General features: G+C 47.8%; 1 protein-coding gene across 4 annotated transcripts in view; it reads right to left on the bottom strand.

The window, feature by feature from the left end:
* Positions 1 to 750: 750 nt before the first annotated feature.
* Positions 751 to 15165, bottom strand: part of LOC133543913 (palladin-like) — an 83822-nt gene continuing 69407 nt past the window's right edge. For all 4 annotated transcript variants that reach the window (XM_061888822.1, XM_061888823.1, XM_061888824.1 and 1 more), the window contains 9 exons: positions 15097 to 15165; positions 13894 to 14118; positions 11597 to 11746; positions 11430 to 11518; positions 8346 to 8478; positions 4176 to 4383; positions 1620 to 1785; positions 1429 to 1562; positions 751 to 1364 (listed from right to left, as the gene is read on the bottom strand). The exon at positions 15097 to 15165 is cut by the window's right edge and continues 33 nt beyond it. In XM_061888822.1, coding sequence (XP_061744806.1) covers positions 1204 to 1364; positions 1429 to 1562; positions 1620 to 1785; positions 4176 to 4383; positions 8346 to 8478; positions 11430 to 11518; positions 11597 to 11746; positions 13894 to 14118; positions 15097 to 15165 — 1335 coding nt within the window. In that variant the 3' untranslated portion in view covers positions 751 to 1203. The remainder of the gene's footprint in view (positions 1365 to 1428; positions 1563 to 1619; positions 1786 to 4175; positions 4384 to 8345; positions 8479 to 11429; positions 11519 to 11596; positions 11747 to 13893; positions 14119 to 15096) is intronic.

The following is a 15165-nucleotide window of genomic DNA, read 5'->3' as shown; positions in this document are numbered from 1 at the left end:
ACGTGCACGGCGCGTTTTTGGATATACGCGGCTGTGAGCGTGTCCCGAGGGGCGCACAGACAGATGAGAGGCGTTGCCAGGAGTCCAAGCCGTAACAACGTGTTTGACACAACATTCGCTACCCATTTGATCGGGGTCCTTAATGGGCTTTGTGTCAGGTTTGGGCGTCACCTTGCCAGGTTGTCCATGGACCGTCAACCCCCACCCTAACCCTAACCCTCTTTATTTTCCTTCTAACGCCCCACCCCAACCCTTAGACCTAACCCTAACCAACACTTTCTCTTTGGCTTCCCTAGCCCTAATTCCTAACCCCAACCTTAACCCCGAAAATAGTGCAGTTTCCTTTTTACCTTGGAACAGTTTTTTCCTACTTTCTTACAGTTGGAATGACAGCAGGATCACTTTAATGTTGTCGATTAGTGACTCATTACGCTGACTCCAAAGTGTCTGGCCAAGTTCAGACCCCCCGCCCCCCTGTCTCCAACAGAAATCTGACCACTCACTCCAGTCATGGTTGGGCTTTTTTTTCAAAGGGCTCACGTTTTTGTTCCAAAGGACCCTCTTCATCTTCCCCTGCATGTTGGGCCACATCTGGAGGAGATTAAAGATCTTAAAGGAAGGAGGTGAGGGGTATTTTTAGGTTGTATCTACGTTGAGAAGTCAATATTTATGATCTAAATGACATCCCTGGGGGGGTCCTCTTGGCGTTGTTGTGCTCCCTTGGATTCAACAGAAACATCGCTCACAATCTTGGGAAGATTCTTTATTGAACTTTTCACAAGCTAAAATAATAACGCTATATAAGGAGAACAATCCATACACAGGCCTGGGTTGGCACGGTAACACACAAGAGCTGTCAGATGATTGGCAAGAATCATCCAGCCTAAGTCCAAAGTGTGTTCTTGTGGTTCGAAAAGGCCTAAAGAGTGACTGAATATAGTTTGATACAGACTGGTGATAATTTCAACGTCAGCTAGGGCTTCTTAGCCTTTTCATTCAACACAGAAAATAGATGTGTGTCCCCCCAAGCACTCCTCAAAGTCCATCATTGTAGAACCTGCCAAAAGCCAACATCTCACTCCTGATTAAAAAAAAAACCCACTTCCTGTACAGCTCTCACCTTCTCGCCCTCCAGTCCCGCGACTTGAACACTTAAACTTTCCAAACCACCCAAAGCAGGAAGGTCTTTCTGTCGATCCTTCTCTACAGCTCGTCGCTCTCCACCAGGCTCCCGGGTGGCAGAGGGCTGCTGTCAGGGAAGAAGGCAGCCTTCACATCCAGGCCTCTCTCGGTCAGGGCGGCGTAGCGGCTGCTGGCCGGGCGCACCTTCTTCGCTTTGGGGAGGTTGGGCTGCTGCCACTGGGCTGCGAGGGTGGGAAGCAGCGGTTATTCAAAGAAGGAGCCAGAAACCGAATTCGTCCACCTTACCGTGCACGTCGAGTCGTGCGGTGCTGGACACGATCCCCGCCTCGTTTTTGGCCGACACCGTGTACCAGCCGGCGTCCTCTTTGGTGGCGGGCTGGATGATCATGCACAGGTAGCCACTGTTGTCCTGGTGCATGCTGGGAGACAAAGGAAGTCATTCACATAGAGTCCAAGCTGATCTCATTGGTGCTCACCTTATTCTGTCTGTGTTGTGGGTGAGTGACTCGTTTTCCCTTTTCCAGAAAATCTGCGGGGAAGGAACGCCGGTGACGCGGCATTCCAGCCGCACCGGGTGGCCCTCCGCCACACTGGTGTTCTGGAGCTTCTCCACAAATGATGGCACTTTCTGCATCTCCTTGGCTGTGGACAAAACACATCGAAGAATTGTCAATGAACAAAACGCAGTGACTCAACAGTTAGGCTTGGACCCCAAGTTGGAATTCAGCTTGCACACTCTGATGTAGACTGGTCTAAATGGAGCTTGGATTGAGGTAATTGGTTTGTCATTGGGCAGCACGGTGGTAGAGGGGTTAGTGCGTCTGCCTCACAATATGAAGGTCCTGAGTAGTCCTGGGTTCAATCCCGAGTTCGGGATCTTTCTGTGTGGAGTTTGCATGTTCTCCCCGTGACTGCGTGGGTTCCCTGTAGCTGAGATAGGCACCAGCGCCCCCCGCGACCCCAAAGGGAATAAGCGGTAGAAAATGGATATATTATCATCATAACTATATGCCTAAGGGCCGTTACTATAAAGTATTGTCAATATGTGCTGAAGCGTTTTTTCTGTATTTGTGCAGAACTAGCAATCTGAGAGATTGCTTGCCTTTCTTTATAATGGGTTGTACTTGTATAGCGCTTTTCTACCTTCAAGGTACTCAAAGCGCTTTGACACTACTTCCACATTTACCCATTCACACACACATTCACACACTGATGGAGGGAGCTGCCATGCAAGGCGCCAACCAGCACCCATCAGGAGCAAGGGTGAAGTGTCTTGCTCAGGACACAACGGACGTGACGAGGTTGGTACTAGGTGGGCTTTGAACCAGGGACCCTCGGGTTGCGCACGGCCACTCTACCACTGCGCCACGCCGTCCCCGTCTTTCCTATGAGTGTTCTGTCCAGATTCCACATGCTGACTGCCAAGGCCAAACATTCTGTTCTGGGACCAGCACAAGAACAGACTGGGCGATAGCACCAAGTGTCAACATATTTGCATTTTTGTATTATCATATCTTGTGTCGTGTCCACTCCCCCCTTTCCCTCAATCACAATGATGTAATAGGGATTTCCCTAATAAATACAGGAGGCACGCGGGCTGTTCTTTAGAACGTTGTTTGGATCTGTAACTAGAGTACAGCCCAAAACACGTGTCTCCTCATGAGCTCTATCTATCTGCTTGGTTCCTTGGTTCTTGTCTGATTAATAGATGTCACCAGTGTTTGAACCTGACAGTGGGCAGCATGGTGGAAGAGGGGTTAGTGCGTCTGCCTCAAAATATGAAGGTCCTGAGTAGTCCTGGGTTCAATCCCGACTTCGGGATCTTTCTGTGTGGAGTTTGCATGTTCTCCCTGTGACTACGTGGGTTCCCTGTAGCTGACATAGGCACCAGCGCCCCCCCGCGACCCCAGAGGGAATAAGCGGTAAAAAATGGATGGATGGATGGTTTGTCAGTGTGAAGAAATACATTATATCGCCAAAAGTGTTTGGCCACCTGCCTTGACTCACATGTGAACTTGAAGAGCCATCCCATTCCTAACTCATAGGGTTCAATATGACGTCGGTCAACCTTTTGCAGCTATTACAGCTTCAAATCCTTTGGGGAAGGCTGTCCACAAGGTTGTGGAGTGTGTTTATAGGAATTTTCCAACATTCTTCCGAAAGCGCATTGGTCAGGTCACACACTGATGTTGGTCGAGAAGGGCTGGCTCTCAGTCTCCGTTCTAATTCATCCCAAAGGTGTTCTATCGGGTTCAGGTCAGGTTTCTGTGCAGGCAAGTCAAGTTCATCCACACCAGTCGATATGGACCTTGCTTTGCACACTGGTGCAGAGTCATGTTGGAAGAGGAAGTGGCTCCCACAAGGTTGGGAGCATAGAATTGTCCAAAATGTTTTAGTATCCCGGAGCATTCAAAGTTCCTTTCACTGAAAGGGGCCAAGCCCAACTCCTGAAAAACAACCCCACACCATAATTCCTCCTCCACCAAATTTTACACTCTGCACAATGCAGTCCGAAATGTACCTTTCTCCCGGCAACCTCCAAACCCAGACTCGTCCATCAGATTCCCAGAATCAAAACCGTGATTCATCACTCCAGCGAAGGCGTCTCCACTGCTCTAGAGTCTAGTGACGTGCTTTACACCACTGCATCCAAGCTGATCAGCCATGGAAACCCATTCAATGAAGCTCTCTGCGTACTGTTCGTGGGCTAATTGGAAGGTCACGTGAAGTTTGGAGCTCTGTAGCAACTGACTCTGCAGAAAGTCGGCGACCTCTTTGCACTTCAGCATCCGCTGACCCCTCTGTCAGTTTACGTGGCCTACCACTTGGTGGCTGAGTTGCTGTTGTTCCCAAACTCTTCACTTTTCTTATAATAAAGCCAACAGTTGACTTTGGAATATTTAGGAGCGAGGAAACGCTCTTTCCAGACTTATTGCATTTATTTGGTAACGGTTGTATGTAAATAGGGTGTTTGTGTTGTGCATTTGCTTTGACTATCCCATGATTTAGTCCATACAACATCCTGTCTTTACCTGCAATGATGAGCTCCAGGTTGAAGGAGTTTTGTCCGGCGCGGTTGCTGGCGATGCAAGTGTAGATGCCTGCATCACGACTGGTCACGGGTTCGATGACCAGCGAGTGCACGCCATTTTCCCGCACCAGCATTTTGTGTGCGGAGTCCGGGCGGATGGTCTGTCCGTTGAGCTTCCACACAAGGTCAGGGGTCGGCAAGCCGCTCACCTATGGGAGAAGTTGGTGAAACATGACTTCCTACAATCAAAGATTATTTCTTGATGCTGTCTGCTCTTTGCCAATCTTGGTAGTAGCGTCATGTTCGTAGTACAATCAAAGATAATTTCTTGATGCTGTCTGCTATTCAACAATCTTGGTAGATAGTCCACAACAATAGCAACCTTCATCTGGAACAGTATCAGTCGGGTCACAAGATAGTCCACAGCAATAACAACCTTCATCTGGAACAGTATCAGTCGGGTCACAAGATAGTCCACAGCAATAACAACCTTCATCTGGAACAGTATCAGTCGGGTCACAAGATAGTCCACGGCAATAACAACCTTCATCTGGAACAGTATCAGTTGGGTCACAAGATAGTCCACAACAAAAACAACTTTCATCTGGAACAGTATCAGTTGAGACACAAGATAGTCCACAAAAATAGCAACCTTTATCTGGATCAGTATCAGTCGTGTCACAAGATGGTCCACAACAACCACAACCTTCATCTGGAACAGTATCAGTCGGGTCACAAGATAGTCCGCAACAATAGCAACATTTCATCTAGAACAGTATCAGTCGGGTCACAAGATAGTCCGTAACAATAGCAACATTTCATCTGGAACAGTATCAGTCGGGACAGAAGATAGTCCACAACAACATCAACCTTCATCTGGAACAGTATCAGTTGAGACACAAGATAGTCCACAAAAATAGCAACCTTTGTCTGGAACAGTATCAGTCAGGACACAAGATAATCCAAAACAATACCAACCTTCATCTGGAACAGTATCAGTCGGTACACAAGATAGTCCACAACAATAACAACCTTCATCTGGAACATTGTCAGTCGGTGCTCGAGATAGTCCACAACAATACCAACCTTCATCTGGAACAGTATCAGTCGGGTCACAAGATAGTCCACAGCAATAACAACCTTCATCTGGAACAGTATCAGTCGGGTCACAAGATAGTCCACGGCAATAACAACCTTCATCTGGAACAGTATCAGTTGGGTCACAAGATAGTCCACAACAACAACAACTTTCATCTGGAACAGTATCAGTTGAGACACAAGATAGTCCACAAATATAGCAACCTTTATCTGGATCAGTATCAGTCGTGTCACAAGATGGTCCACAACAACCACAACCTTCATCTGGAACAGTATCAGTCGGGTCACAAGATAGTCCGCAACAATAGCAACATTTCATCTAGAACAGAATCAGTCGGGTCACCAGATAGTCCGCAACAATAGCAACATTTCATCTGGAACAGTATCAGTCGGGACAGAAGATAGTCCACAACAACATCAACCTTCATCTGGAACAGTATCAGTTGAGACATAAGATAGTCCACAAAAATAGCAACCTTTGTCTGGAACAGTATCAGTCAGGACACAAGATAATCCAAAACAATACCAACCTTCATCTGGAACAGTATCAGTCGGTACACAAGATAGTCCACAACAATAACAACCTTCACCTGGAACATTGTCAGTCGGTGCTCAAGATAGTCCACAACAATAACAACCTTCATCTGGAACAGTATCAGTCGGTACACAAGATAGTCCACAACAATAGCAACCTTCATCTGGAACAGTATCAGTCGGGTCACAAGATAGTCCACAGCAATAACAACTTTCATCTGGAACAGTATCAGTCGGGTCACAAGATAGTCCACAGCAATAACAACCTTCATCTGGAACAGTATCAGTCGGGTCACAAGATAGTCCACGGCAATAACAACCTTCATCTGGAACAGTATCAGTTGGGTCACAAGATAGTCCACAACAACAACAACTTTCATCTGGAACAGTATCAGTTGAGACACAAGATAGTCCACAAAAATAGCAACCTTTATCTGGATCAGTATCAGTCGTGTCACAAGATGGTCCACAACAACCACAACCTTCATCTGGAACAGTATCAGTCGGGTCACAAGATAGTCCGCAACAATAGCAACATTTCATCTAGAACAGTATCAGTCGGGTCACAAGATAGTCCGCAACAATAGCAACATTTCATCTGGAACAGTATCAGTCGGGACAGAAGATAGTCCACAACAACATCAACCTTCATCTGGAACAGTATCAGTTGAGACACAAGATAGTCCACAAAAATAGCAACCTTTGTCTGGAACAGTATCAGTCAGGACACAAGATAATCCAAAACAATACCAACCTTCATCTGGAACAGTATCAGTCGGTACACAAGATAGTTCACAACAATAACAACCTTCATCTGGAACATTGTCAGTCGGTGCTCAAGATAGTCCACAACAATACCAACCTTCATCTGGAACAGTATCAGTCGGTACACAAGATAGTCCACAACAATAACAACCTTCATCTGGAACATTGTCAGTCGGTGCTCAAGATAGTCCACAACAATAACAACCTTCATCTGGAACAGTATCAGTCGGTACACAAGATAGTCCACAACAATAACAACCTTCATCTGGAACAGTATCAGTCGGGACACAAGATAGTCCACAACAATAACAACCTTCATCTGGAACGGTATCAGTCAAGACACAAGATAGTCCACAACAATAACAACCTTCATCTGGAACAGTATCAGTCGGGTCACAATATAGTCCACAGCAATAACAACCTTCATCTGGAACAGTATCAGTTGGGTCACAAGATAGTCCACAACAACAACTTTCATCTGGAACAGTATCAGTTGAGACACAAGATAGTCCACAAAAATAGCAACCTTTATCTGGATCAGTATCAGTCGGGTCACAAGATAGTCCACAACAACCACAACCTTCATCTGGAACAGTATCAGTCGGGTCACAAGATAGTCCACAACAATAACAACCTTCATCTGGAACAGTATCAGTCGGTACACAAGATAGTCCACAACAATAACAACCTTCATCTGGAACATTGTCAGTCGGTGCTCAAGATAGTCCACAACAATAACAACCTTCATCTGGAACAGTATCAGTCGGTACACAAGATAGTCCACAACAATAACAACCTTCATCTGGAACATTATCAGTCGGGACACAAGATAGTCCACAACAATAACAACCTTCATCTGGAACAGTACCAGTCAAGACACAAGATAGTCCACAACAATAGCAACCTTCATCTGGAACAGTATCAGTCGGGTCACAATATAGTCCACAGCAATAACAACCTTCATCTGGAACAGTATCAGTTGGGTCACAAGATAGTCCACAACAACAACTTTCATCTGGAACAGTATCAGTTGAGACACAAGATAGTCCACAAAAATAGCAACCTTTATCTGGATCAGTATCAGTCGGGTCACAAGATAGTCCACAACAACCACAACCTTCATCTGGAACAGTATCAGTCGGGTCACAAGATAGTCCACAACAATAACAACCTTCATCTGGAACATTGTCAGTCGGTGCTCAAGATAGTCCACAACAATAACAACCTTCATCTGGAACAGTATCAGTCGGTACACAAGATAGTCCACAACAATAACAACCTTCATCTGGAACAGTACCAGTCAAGACACAAGATAGTCCACAACAATAGCAACCTTCTTCTGGAACAGTTTCAGTCGGGCACCAACGCTCTTTCTTTCGGATTTAAAACTCCTTCCATCAATCCGCAGATCTTTTGAATGAACTTCGAGACATTCAAAAGTTTTATTTCCATGATTTTTGTCTGAGAATTCCTTCCAAAAAACCTCTCCCGCCGGTCGGACCTGCATCTGCCCCGATATATTCTTTGCAACCGTGCAAAAGAGTCCTATTAGGAGGGCCGCACCACAAGACCGTGCGACCCAGTACAGCACTTAGACTTAAACAAACTTCATTGATCCACAAGGGAAATTGTTCACAACAATTGTTGCACACAGTCTTGGTTTCTTTGATTCTTTGATGACTGGTTATGGTAGTTGATTGAGATGTTAAAGGCGTCCTACCACAATGTAGGTGACTCTCTCAAGAGCTACAGTAGATGATAACACGCCCCTCACCTTGCAGTCCATGCGACACAGTCGGCCCTCCTGTACGATGAGGTCGCCGGGCGCCTGCAGGAAGTGCGGCCGGAAGTGGCGCTCCTGGATGTTATCGCTCTCGTCGCCGCTGTCTCTGGACCTGGACCTGGGCCTGGGGTGCAGTGTATAGAACTTAACGTGTTTTTATCGCAAAAGCTTCTTTTGACACACAAATAATTGAATTTTGTGAACTGAATTTTCTACATCAAGAATTTCAGTGAAAGACAAAACGTGTTAGTGTGTGGAAAAGAGTCCAACCCTCTTCATTGAAAAGATCGGTTTAATAGTCACCTGGAGGCGTGTCTTAATGAAATTAAACAATGGATATCCGCTAACGTTTTGCAACTCAATGGTAAGAAAACGGAAATGCTGATTATCGGTCCTGCTAGACACCGACACCTATTTGATAATACCACCTTAACATTTGACACCAAACTCGGTAAAGAGCCTGGGTATTGTCTTCGACCCAAGTCTCTCGTTTGAGTCACACATTAAGAGCGTTACTGTGTAGAAGGAGTCTGATCAGCGCCCTTGCAGGAGCAAAGGTCACCGCCTCTGTCCACGGTGCTGAAAACAGAGCGCCACCAGCTGACGGCGAGACACAGCTGGCAGAGGATTAGATTGCACAGGTGGTACGTGTTAATCTAATCATCCGTTGTCTTTAACAGTAGGGGGCCGGGAGCAGAGGATTGGTAAGACTGAAAAGTCCGGAGGAAACTTTGTTGGAAAAGTAATGAGCATTAAACATCTTGTTAAACCTGCACGCTGGACTCCTGTGCCGCGTCTGACAGTGTGACTGCGAGTAAGCGACTTCCCCACTTACTAAAACGGCTTCCTTTTATCTGCGTAATATAGCTAAAATTTGTTCAAATTGGTCCACCAGTGACTCTGAGATCATTATCAATCAATCAATCAATGTTTACTTATATAGCCCTAAATCACTAGTGTCTCAAAGGGCTGCACAAACCACTATGATATCCTCGGTAGGCCCACATAAGGGCAAGGAAAAACTCACACCCAGTGGGACATCTGTGACAATGATGACTATGAGAACCTTGGAGAGGAGGAAATCAATGGATGTCGAGCGGGTCTAACATGATACTGTGAAAGTTCAATCCATAATGGATCCAACACAGTCGCCAGAGTCCAGTCCAAAGCGGATCCAACACAGCAGCGAGAGTCCCGTTCACAGCGGAGCCAGCAGGAAACCATCCCAAGCGGAGGCGGATAACTAATTAAATGAAAAATTAATTGTTTTAAAAGTAACAAGTGAAATCAGAAAATCCATGCGTTTGTTACGTCTCGACTACTGTAACGTATTATTTTCGGGTCTCCCCATGTCTAGCATTAAAAGATTACAGTTGGTACAAAATGCGGCTGCTAGACTTTTGACAAGAACAAGAAAGTTTGATCATATTACGCCTGTACTGGCTCACCTGCACTGGCTTCCTGTGCACTTAAGATGTGACTTTAAGGTTTTACTACTTACGTATAAAATACTACACGGTCTAGCTCCATCCTATCTTGCCGATTGTATTGTACCATATGTCCCGGCCAGAAATCTGCGTTCAAAGAACTCCGGCTTATTAGTGATTCCCAGAGCCCCAAAAAAGTCTGCGGGCTACAGAGCGTTTTCTATTGGGGCTCCAGTACTCTGGAATGCCCTAGAGATGCTACCTCAGTAGAAGCATTTAATTCCGATCTTAAAACTCATTTGTATACTCTAGCCTTTAAATAGACTCCCTTTTGGACCAGTTGATCTGCCGCCTCTTTTCTGCTCTGCCTCCCTATCCTGCATGGAGAGGTTATTAGGTGACCACTCATCCGTGCATAAGTTGATGACGTCTCCGCACTGCTGATTCGTCTCCACTCAAGATGATCTCCTGCTGGCTCCACTATAGACTGGACTCACACACTATTAACTAGATCCACTCGACATCCCAGGGGTGCAGGGGTCGCCCGCATCTGCGGTCCCCTCCAAGGTTTCTCATTGCATCCCATTGGGTTGGGTTTTTTCTCGCCCTGACGTGGGATCTGAACCAAGGATGTCGTTGTGGCTTGTGCAGCCCTTTGAGACACTCGTGATTTAGGTCTATATAAATAAACTTTGATTGATTGATGTGTCAAGGTGAGGCCACCATGTCTGATTAGAAGGACGCCTTTATCCGCAGAACGGTGACATTTCACGGAGCCACAGCTGGCTTCTGCAGCCAAAGATCGGACCGCCAAGGTCCCCGCTCTCAGCTGATAGCCAGCTCAGACAGCAGCCATTTTTGTATGCCCCTCCTATAAATGGTGAGCCAATTAGAGTGGGGGCTGACGGAGATAGATATCTACATATATCCATAATTAAGAGTTATTTATTTTCTTTAGTCATATTTGAAATAGCTAGTGTACTCTTTTTATCTTTTCATTATCTCATGACCGATGGTACACTGTGGACTACCTTGAGCTTGGAATGCAGGAGTAGCAATGCTCCTTTGTCCTATCTCTTCCAGTCTCCAGCTGAGGAAAACAATAGATATGTGTATTTGCTCTGAAGGGTGGGGGCTATTGGCATATAGAAAAAGACAAGACTTCCGTAGTGTTTTCAGATAAACTAGGCGACGTGAATTGAAGGTGTTGTTTTTTAGGTTGGTCCCCCCAAAGCTTTGGAATAAATTGCAAAATACCTATTCTGTTCTGGGTTATCATTTAAAATCAGCTTATGTGTCATCAAAAGAACTTGGGATTGATCAGCAAATTAAATTCCCTCGGAGGAATTTAGGGTAGTAGTTCATGAATTCTAGTGTTGCGATGATAATATTGATTAAGGGTTAGTTTGGCACTTTGTTCATGACTTCAGTGCCAGTCCTTCCTGATGTATGCATGCCCCCACTTGGAGCTGGTGTCTGGAACCACAACACCCGAGTCAACGTCACTTCTCTTTCTTCTGACCGCATCAGAATTGAAAACAGACATTTTTGTTTTTGCTCTGGAATGCTCACCAGTGTCCAATGCCAGGTGTTTAAATGTGGTGACACAGGTGTGTTCTGTCATGAGCACAAATCACCAAGACCTCACCTGCGCATATGTCCCGGCGAGGAGCGCTGGCTGCGGCCTCGCTGGTTCACGGCTTGGACCATCATCCTGCCCGTGCAGCTCACCCTGCCCTGTGAATATGGACGTTAAGTCAGACCGGGGGACGCTAAAGGGGACGTATGCTCCACTTCCTGAGTGCACGTGCTGACCTGCGGGTTGCCCGCCATGATGGTGTAATTGCCGTCATCATCCAGTGAGGCCGCTGCAGTGTGTAGCGCGCACGTGCCATCGATGCCACGGCTGATCTGGTAGTGCTCACTCCGCTTGGAGATCTGCTTGCCGTCTTTAAACCAGTACACCTGCGACAAGAAGGACATTAATGTACACTTGACGGTGGAGAGGCGGTCAACTCATAGTCATGAGTTCTACTATTGCACATGCCGTGTGGCGCCAAGGAACAGGAGTTAACAACCATCACGTTCTGATGCAATTGTTTAAAATAGAATATTGACTTCGTTTTAAAGTCCCATGATTGGGTATAAAATCAGCTTCCATGAAATGCTCAGTCAGTCACGAACAAGGACGGGGCAAGGGGTCACCACTTTGTCAACAAATGCCTGAGCAAATTGTTTAAGAACAACATTTCCCAACCAGCTATTGCAAGGAATTTAGGTATTTCACCATCCACGCTCCGTAATATTAAAAGGTTCAGAGAATTTGGAGAAATCCCTGCACGTAAGCGATGATATTCTGGACCTTCGATCCCTCAGGCGGTACCGCATCAAAATGTGTAAAGAATATCACCACATGGACCCAGGAACACTTCAGAAAACCACTGTCAGTAACAACAGTTGGTCGCTACATCTGTAAGTCCAAGGTTAAATCTCTACTATGCAAAGCCAAAGCCATTTATCGACAACACTGGGTCCGAGCTCATCTACGATGGAACGATGCAAAGTAGAAAACTGTTTTTGGAAACTGTGGACCAAAGAGGAAAAGAACAATCCGGACTGTTGTCGGCGCAAAGTTTAAATGCCAGCATTTGTGATGGTATGGGGGTGTATTAGTGCCCAAGGCATGGGTAACTTACACATCTGTGAAGGCCCCTCCCACCTCCAAAGACATGCACCTGGGGATAGGCCCCTCCCACCTCCAAAGACATGCACCTGGGGATAGGTCCCTCCCACCTCCAAAGACATGCACCTGGGGATAGGCCCCTCCCACCTCCAAAGACATACACCTGGGAATAGGCACCGGCCTCCTCCAAAGACATGCACCTGGGGATAGGCCCCTCTCACCTCAAAAGACATGCACCTGGGGATAAGCCCCTACCACCTCCAAAGACATGCACCTGGGAATAGGCCCCTCCCACCTCCAAAGACATGCACCTGGGGATAGGTCCCTCCCACCTCCAAAGACATGCACCTGGGGATAGGCCCCTCCCACCTCCAAAGACATACACCTGGGAATAGGCACCGGCCTCCTCCAAAGACATGCACCTGGGGATAGGCCCCTCTCACCTCAAAAGACATGCACCTGGGGATAAGCCCCTACCACCTCCAAAGACATGCACCTGGGGATAAGCCCCCCCCACCTCCAAAGACATTCACCTGGGGATAGGCCCCTCCCACCTCCAAAGACATGCACCTGGGGATAGGCCCCTCCCACCTCAAAAGACATGCAACTGGGGATAGGCCCCTCCCACCTCCAAAGACATGCACCTGGGGATAAGCCCCCCCCCCACCTCCAAAGACATTCACCTGGGGATAGGCCCCTCCCACCTCCAAAGACATGCACCTGGGGATAGGCCCCTCCCACCTCAAAAGACATGCAACTGGGGGTAGGTCCCTACCACCTCCAAAGACATTCACCTGGGGATAAGCCCCTACCACCTCCAAAGACATGCACCTGGGAATAGGCCCCTCCCACCTCCAAAGACATGCACCTGGGAATAGGCCCCTCCCACCTCCAAAGACATGCACCTGGGGATAGGTCCCTCCCACCTCCAAAGACATGCACCTGGGGATAGGTCCCTCTCACCTCAAAAGACATGCACCTGGGGATAAGCCCCTACCACCTCCAAAGACATGCACCTGGGAATAGGCCCCTCCCACCTCAAAAGACATGCAACTGGGGATAGGTCCCTACCACCTCCAAAGACATGCACCTGGGGATAAGCCCCCCCGCACCTCCAAAGACATTCACCTGGGGATAAGCCCCCCCCACCTCCAAAGACATGCACCTGGGGATAAGCCCCCGCCCCCTCCAAAGACATACACCAGGGGATTGACCACTCCCACCTCCAAAGACATGCACCTGGGGATAGGCCCCTCCCACCTCCAAAAAAAATGCACCTGATAGGTTGATTGGCAACACTAAATGGTCCCTAGTGTATAAAAGTTGTTTGTCTATCTGTGTTGGCCCTGGGATGAGGTGGCGACATGTCCAGGGTGTACATGGCCTTCCGCCCGAATAAATGTTAATGTAATATCCTACATGTCCTCACCTTAGGTTTGGGCTCCCCATCAATCTTGCAGGTGAAGGTGACGGGCATTCCCTCAAAGACTTTGTAGTGTTTCAGCTTCTGCTGGAAGGTGGGCCCCTCCCCCAGCGGGTCTGCCGAGTCGGGGTCGTGCTGAACGTCGTCGTCTGACTCTTCAACCGGCGAACGCTCCAGACGGAACTCGATCTCGCTGATGAGACGCTGCTCGAAACTGGACACTTTGTATTCCTGAAGTAATGTAAACGTTCACATTGAAGTAATATCAGTATTTACATTCAAGTAATGTAAATATTTACAAGTATATGAAACATTTTTGGACCAACAAAGCTTGAAACAAACATTTCATCACAGATTTCAGGCTCTCCACAATATTTACATTGTGTGTTGTCAGGTGTGTGTGTGGCCCCTGTCAGGTGTGTGTGTGGCCCCTGAGAGGTGTGTGTGTTGCCCCTGACAGGTGTGTGTGTTGCCCCTGATAGGTGTGTGTGTTGCCCCTGACAGGTGTGTGTTTGTGGCCCCTAACAGGTGTGTGTGTTGCCCCTGACAGGTGTGTGTGTGTGTGTGTGTGTGTGTGTGTGACCCTTGATAGGCATGTGTGCCCCCTGACAGGTGTGTGTGCGGCCCCTGTCATGTATTTGCGGCTCCTGTCTGGTGCATGTGGCTCCTGACAGGTGTGTGTGGCCCCTGTTAAGTGTGTGGCCCCTGTTAGGTGTGTGTGGCCACTGCTAAGTGTGTGTGTGGCCCCTGACAGGCGTGTGAGTGGCCCCTGACAGGCGTGTGTGGCCCCTGTCAGGTATGTGCGGCTCCTGTCTGGTGCGTGTGGCTCTTGACAGGTGTGTGTGTGGCCCCTGTTAAGTGTGTGGCCCCTGTTAGGTGTGTGTGGCCCCTGTTAGGTGTGTGTGTGGCCCCTGACAGGCGTGTGAGTGGCCCCTAAAAGGGGTGTGAGTGGCCCCTGACAGGCGTGTGTGGCCCCTGTCAGGCATGTGTGGCCCCTGACAGGTGTGCGTGGCCCCTGTCAGGTATGTGTAGCTCCTGTCAGGTATGTGTGGCCCCTGTCAGGTATGTGTAGCTCCTGTCAGGTATGTGTGGCCCCTGTCAGGTATGTGTAGCTCCTGTCATGTATGTGTGGCCCCTGTCAGGTATGTGTAGCTCCTGTCAGGTATGTGTGGCTCCTGTCAGGCGTGTGTGGCCCCTGATGACAAGTACCTGATTGACAGGCTCCTCCTGGGCGTCCTGGGCCTTCAAGAGTGTGGCAGCGTTGTCGACGCCCAACAG

The sequence above is a fragment of the Nerophis ophidion genome, linkage group LG26 (assembly GCF_033978795.1).
Source record: "Nerophis ophidion isolate RoL-2023_Sa linkage group LG26, RoL_Noph_v1.0, whole genome shotgun sequence".
Classification (NCBI taxonomy): domain Eukaryota; kingdom Metazoa; phylum Chordata; class Actinopteri; order Syngnathiformes; family Syngnathidae; genus Nerophis; species Nerophis ophidion.
The sequence above is the reverse complement of the archived record's forward strand: the minus strand, read 5'-3'. Positions and strand labels throughout refer to the sequence as shown.